The sequence below is a fragment of the Crocodylus porosus genome, unplaced genomic scaffold (genome assembly GCF_001723895.1).
Source record: "Crocodylus porosus isolate Cpor-Errol unplaced genomic scaffold, CroPor_comp1, whole genome shotgun sequence".
Taxonomy (NCBI): Eukaryota; Metazoa; Chordata; order Crocodylia; family Crocodylidae; genus Crocodylus; species Crocodylus porosus.
This window is the reverse complement of record NW_017728931.1, coordinates 9,826,649-9,832,551: the sequence shown is the minus strand read 5'-3', so window position 1 is coordinate 9,832,551 and position 5,903 is coordinate 9,826,649. Positions and strand designations below refer to the sequence as shown.

General features: G+C 42.2%; 1 protein-coding gene across 7 annotated transcripts in view; it reads left to right on the top strand.

Moving 5' to 3' along the window:
- Positions 1 to 5,903, top strand: part of TSPAN11 (tetraspanin 11) — a 199,937-nt gene that overhangs the window by 176,602 nt on the left and 17,432 nt on the right. For 3 of the 7 annotated variants that reach the window (XM_019544192.1, XM_019544188.1, XM_019544186.1), the window contains one exon: positions 432 to 662. The exons of 3 other annotated variants lie outside the window; for them this stretch is intronic. In XM_019544192.1, the coding sequence (XP_019399737.1) occupies positions 432 to 512 (81 nt within the window). In that variant the 3' untranslated portion in view covers positions 513 to 662. Of the gene's footprint in view, positions 1 to 431; positions 663 to 2,022; positions 2,067 to 5,903 lie in introns of those variants that run through there. One more of the 7 variants, XM_019544190.1, reaches the window with a different exon arrangement.

Here is a 5,903-nt window from a genome sequence, read left to right as displayed (position 1 = left end):
TGTAAAATACCAGTAATTTCCCCTGATGGTGTCTTGAGGTCTTATCTAGTGGTTACTGAAATCAACAGCTGCTGTAAGATGAACATGTGAAGTGCATGTAGGCAATAGAAAAATCTTATTGAAAGGATATACAATGGTATTGTTAGATAATTAATATATTATTATACTGCAATACACTGCTCTTATTATTACCATATAACATGTTATTAATAGAATATTAATAATATCACAATGATATAATGTATAATATGACTATGGTGATATTATCATTATAAATATTATTATCTCCTTTCAGTTGAATCTTATAAACATATATGTTCACTTTGTTGCACATATTGGCCCAGCCAATACATGTAGTTATTAGCCACTGCTGCTGATTTCTCAGGTTTACAAAGAAACTGAAAGAGTTGGAGGTGTGCATTCATTTCCAGATAAAAATACAACCTCAGAAGTGGACAACATCATCAGTGTATCTAAGAAGCACTGACAAACAATTCTCTTTAAACTATTGATAGGTACATTAGCTCTACACACATCATTATACTATGTATTAAGCAATGTTTTGAAAAAATCTGTGACATTAGAACAAAGTTTTGTGTCACTGAGGGCCATCATTTGGTAACATTTCTGCAATAATGAACATAAACGTCTTTTTTCATCCATGTTACTTTGTGTATTGGTTAAAATGTTCACTATTTTGTTTCAGGCAATTTCTCTGCAGCGTGTCAGAATCCGTTAAAGTTCTTTTACTTGAATTATGGTCAAAATCTTGAAAATTAGCTTCTATGCAGATGATATGGAGGAATTGCATATTACTGAGCTGGAGATTGTATTTGCACAATTTAAAAATTAAATAATCCCCCCTCCCCCAACAATATCTAGTACTGCAAACATTTTAGGTGGTATTGCTCTGTCTCTGAACCTACCATGTAACAAAGACCCTGCATTTCTAATTCACCTGACAACGCTGACAAACAAGAGTACAATCCTTCTTACTTATCCCTAAGCTCTGCAGAAGTAACTGTTCTAAAAGTATCTGTCAGTGTAAGAAGCTAATACAAATAATCAGGTGCAAGTACCATTTTTCAGTCTCATTCATGTAAAGACTTACATCCAAGCATAAGCCAAGATGGTTAAAAATGACTCTTGACTGCATGCTTGAAGTTTTTGCCATTCAAAATAAGATACCTCCAAGGAACCAGGTTAAATGATGGTTGCCCAGTTGTCAAAATCACAAGTTGCTTAACTGTAGTGCTATCTGTTGGGCTGTGCTATAGAAATGAGTAGCACTAGTACAGTCAGTAAGGCCAAGCCAAGTCATATGAGTTGGCAGGATTAAGCCCTAGCTTTTCTGCTGGTGGGTGACATTTACAAAAGTGCCTGAATATATTAGAACGCCAAATCCCACTTTCAAAAGTAAGTGGCGTCATGATATTCAAAAAATTGCTACTGACTCCATCTACCTTAAGTTCTGGGTGCCCAAAAAGAAGCTTCAGCAATAGGCTCTGATATTTAAAGAAAATGTAGCACTTTCTCTAAACCAATGGTTTTCAAACTTGTTTCATTTGTGGACCCCTAAACATTTTTGAATGGAAGTGCAGACCTCTTTGAATTGTAAGTATAGGTAGTCACGTACTTTTGATTGATCATAGTCATCTTTCACAACCCCCTTAGACACAGTCTGTGGATCCCCCCCAGGTTGAAAACCACTGCTCTAAAACAAGCCCTGCTAAGTGTCACCGATAAGGCACCCTAAAGTTGAGATGTCCAAAATCCCCAGTCTGTTTTTAAAATCTTAGTCTCAGGTACTTTGGAACTTAATTCTCATTGAAAGTCACTTTGACTTTGATTTTTAGATGCCTTTGAAAATTTTATCCATGGTGGTTATATTCATATGGTCTCTTTCATCTCAGCCGGTGTTATCAGACAGCGTAGGTATTTTTGCTGCACTTTGGTACATTGCTCCCTGGAAAACAGCATCCTAATAATGCTTCTGTGTTTTGAATTTGCTTTTATTTTTAGGACTCAACCCTGTTTACATAGGCGTGCACTTTGGATCTGATCTGGTATGACAGTCTGTCTGCTCATATGTCTTCCTGCCTGTACATAACTCATAATTCATCCACTCATTTCTAAGTTTACCAGGTGCTTCTGCTATGCACTTCAGGCAAAAACTCAGCTCCATTTACCTGTTTGTTCCTTATCCCTGTGGCAAACTTAGCTTATAAGTAGCGCTGTACAAAAATAGTATTGGAGTTGGAAAGGAATTCAGTGTTTTGATTTAATATGTTCACCGTTTTGTTCCAGGCAATTTCTTGTCCTTGAAATAGTACTTTTGTTTTGCAAAATATTGCCGTATAGGTCACATTTTGCTACAAATTATATAAAACAAATCACCTAAAGTAAGCATTCACAGGACTTTGTCCACAGAGTTGGAACAACAGATGTCTTCCTCATTGTCTCTTTGATGCATTGGAAGTTAGGAAAGAGGGAAGGAAAACAGATTGAAATATATTACACTGCTGCTGACACTTTAATCTTCCTCCTTTCTATACTAAGCTTCTTCTTTCACAGTTGGCTCAGTGATGTTCAAACATACATAGAGAGAGGTAGTTAGCTGTCTTAGTCTGGAATCAGACAGAAGGCAGTGTAGATTTACACCTTATAGACTACGTAACTTCATCAGCCTCTGATTAGGTGAGCTCAGGCTCACAAAAGCTTATGTTATATATCTCTGATTTAGTCTATAATGTTTATAAAACTCATCTGTCCCCACAAGCTGGATGAGCATTCCTCAGCAGGTCTGTGGACTGGACCAGAACCAACCCCCCATGGAGCAGCCACAGCACCAGGTCCAGCCCATGCCAGCCTCTGAAGCCAACACAGGGCACATAGCACATGGGCTGGACCCAGCCCTCCAGGGAGCATAGGGGATCAGTCTGGGACACCACATGCAGCCCGTACCTAGGACCCCCTGTGCCATGTGCATTGCTGGGTCCAGCCCTCATGCTGTGGGCATCATATACCCTGTGCCAGCCCTCAGGGCTGCATGCACAGCAAGTCCCAGGGGTGACATGTGCTGTCCATGGCATGCAGGGCTGGACCAGCCATGCACACTGTATGCAGCACAGGGAATTGGCAAAGGGTGTGTGCTCTATGTGGCACCATGCCAGACCTGGAGCCAGTGTGCAGGACTAATCAGCAGGGTTCTGCATGGAGCACGTGCCACATGCCAGCTCCCTGTGCTGAATGCAGTGTGTGCAGCCAGTCCAGCCCTGCATGCCAGGGGCAGCGTGTGCCAGCCCCGAGACTCATGCATGCAACCTCCAGGGCCAACACAGTTTGGACCTGGCACTGCACACGGCAGCACATGTGCCATTGGATTCAGCACTCACACTTCATGTAGCATGCAGGGCTGTGGCTGATGCTTGGAATCAGTCCAACAACCCGCAAGTTGGATCATACAGCTTCACAGGCCATATCCAGCCTGCAGGCCCTATGTTTGACACCCTGGTCTATAAGATACAGGCATATATAGTCAGTAGTCTGGCCCACACCATTGCAAGGCTCACTGATTTTTGGACTGGGTCACCACTTTATGATCAGTAGCATACTGGTCTACTGCCTCAGAAGCAGCCTGGGACAATCTGACTCTCAGTCTCCTCCCTATTTCAGGAGGATGTAAAGTGTATCAAGCCAACAGGGATGGCAGGTGCATTAAGGCTTAAAGCCAAAGTTTGGTCCAGTCCCTCTCACACTCCTGTACAGGAGAACCAGCAGCAGCTCAAAGAGGCCTGCTCCCCCTCCCATACTGTGGTGTAACTAAAGTGTGGCAACCAGGGCAACTGTCCTGGGCACTGACTCTGGGGTGGGAAAATGTGGCTGCTGTTGCAGCCACACTTGGGAGGGGGTGGTCCCGGGGAGCATAGTGGCAATCAGAATTTGTACCAGGGTACCAGGCTGCCTTGTTACACCTCTGGTATAACCCCTGTTTTGAGTAGTCTACACAAAGACACCCACTACCTCTCTGGCATGGCCCCCATAGCAAGCAGGATCCATTTCTGTGATGCTGAAATATCAGGATGTCCCTGAGCTCCACATCTCTTTCCACTGTTCTGCTGCTTATCCATTGAGAACAAGCTAAGATTTACTCCTGGGATAGCTTTTTACCAGAGACCAGACCTTGCAGCTCCAACAGAGGAGGTTTCTCTCCTTTGGTCTGTAAAACATTATGGTCCTCACTGCTGTAAGAGTAAAGTACTGGCAGTAGTCAATTGCTCTGAAAATCTCCTTTACCACATACGCTAAGGAAACTAGATAAAACAGAGATGGGGTTTTTTACACAAGGAAGAGAAATCGTACAAATAAACTTAAATGTAGGTTGGAGAAGCAGAATGCAAGAAAATGATCTCATGCTGCTTTTCTTACTAGAAAACAATGCTTCTCTGATCTGTGTATTCTCCCATTCTTCCTATCAAGGTTCCCTGCAAGACCTTCACTGCTTACACTACCAGTTATCCCAGCTTCTGACAGCTGGCAGGTTAAATATTAATTCCAGGGTATAGAGAGTTCCTTAGACAACTTCACTTTTCCAGAGGAATATATTACATACTTTATTTTTCCTGTTGAATTCCTGGGGAGTATATGTATATTATGAGGTTGACTCCCTGTCCCCCTCTTCTCACCCCCCAACAATCAGATATGCATCTGTCTGTCATGCCAGGTGATATCCATGTTTTAAAATTGTATTTAAAAATGTAGAAATATTTACATCCAGACAGATAAATGCTAATCAGATTTATTTCACTTATTCAAGAGACATCTAGATGCCCTCCATGTAAACTTTCTTTTAAAATATTTTTCTGAGATGCGTGCATAGACTTATTGCCTTGTGTGGGGATTCCTGATGCTTAAGTGCCATTCCTATCATTGCCTAATCCAAGTCATATGATAAAAATACAAAACTGCATTCACATGAAAAACCATGGCTCATACAGCCGTAAAAATGATAGAACTGAGTATAGCTGAACACTAACTGGAAACAGAGAGATAGTCTGAAGTCTAGCATCTGACAAAGTAGGCTGGCACCTATGAAAGCTCATTCTTTTCTGAAACAGTCTCCAGGGTGCCACTGTACCCTACCTTCTATCTGTAAATAGAAACCAAACAAAACATTAGTAAATCTAATTCAGAAATATATCTGTGCATGACACATGGTGCACTTTGCTTTTGGATCAGTCCATGACTGCCATGGGAGGCTAACGACAGCTTGATTGAGATAGCTGTGTTCTGCATAGGTTGAGGGTTGCAGTATAATTGACCGCCTTCATTTTTACCAACCTACATTAAGTAAAAGAGGCATGGGGTATTTCTAATGGAGTTTATGCCAAGCAAGATCTAGCTCAGTATCACTCAGGAGCATGAGAAGTGAAATCACAGTCAGAAGTTAGATGAAGAAATGCATACCCAGTTGCACATGCAGAAGAGCACCTGCAGCAGCAGCAAAGCAGGCCTGTTTATTACTAAGAGCCCACAGTGTTCTTATGATTCAGGCCTTGCATTGGCTCACATTCACGTGCAATGAAAGCAATATCTGCAGTGATCCATAAAAGCATAATAAATAATACATTTAAGTAGCAGTAGAGTTGTAGAACTTGTGGCCTGATTGTCCATTTTCCAGGGATGAAAATAGCCAGCCAAAACATTAGTGAATTTAGTCTGTGCACTCAGGCATGTGCTTATGCCCATCGGCATTAGTGCTGGCCAGAGGCATAAGAACCAGGGTCTGCACCCAGTACAACAGAGCTGTCAGGGTCTAGCTACCTGCAGCAGCTAGAGCTGGCAGTGGTTATGGCTGCTATTCTTGGGCCCCCTCTAAGTGGGCACGTGGGGCTGGTGCCCTG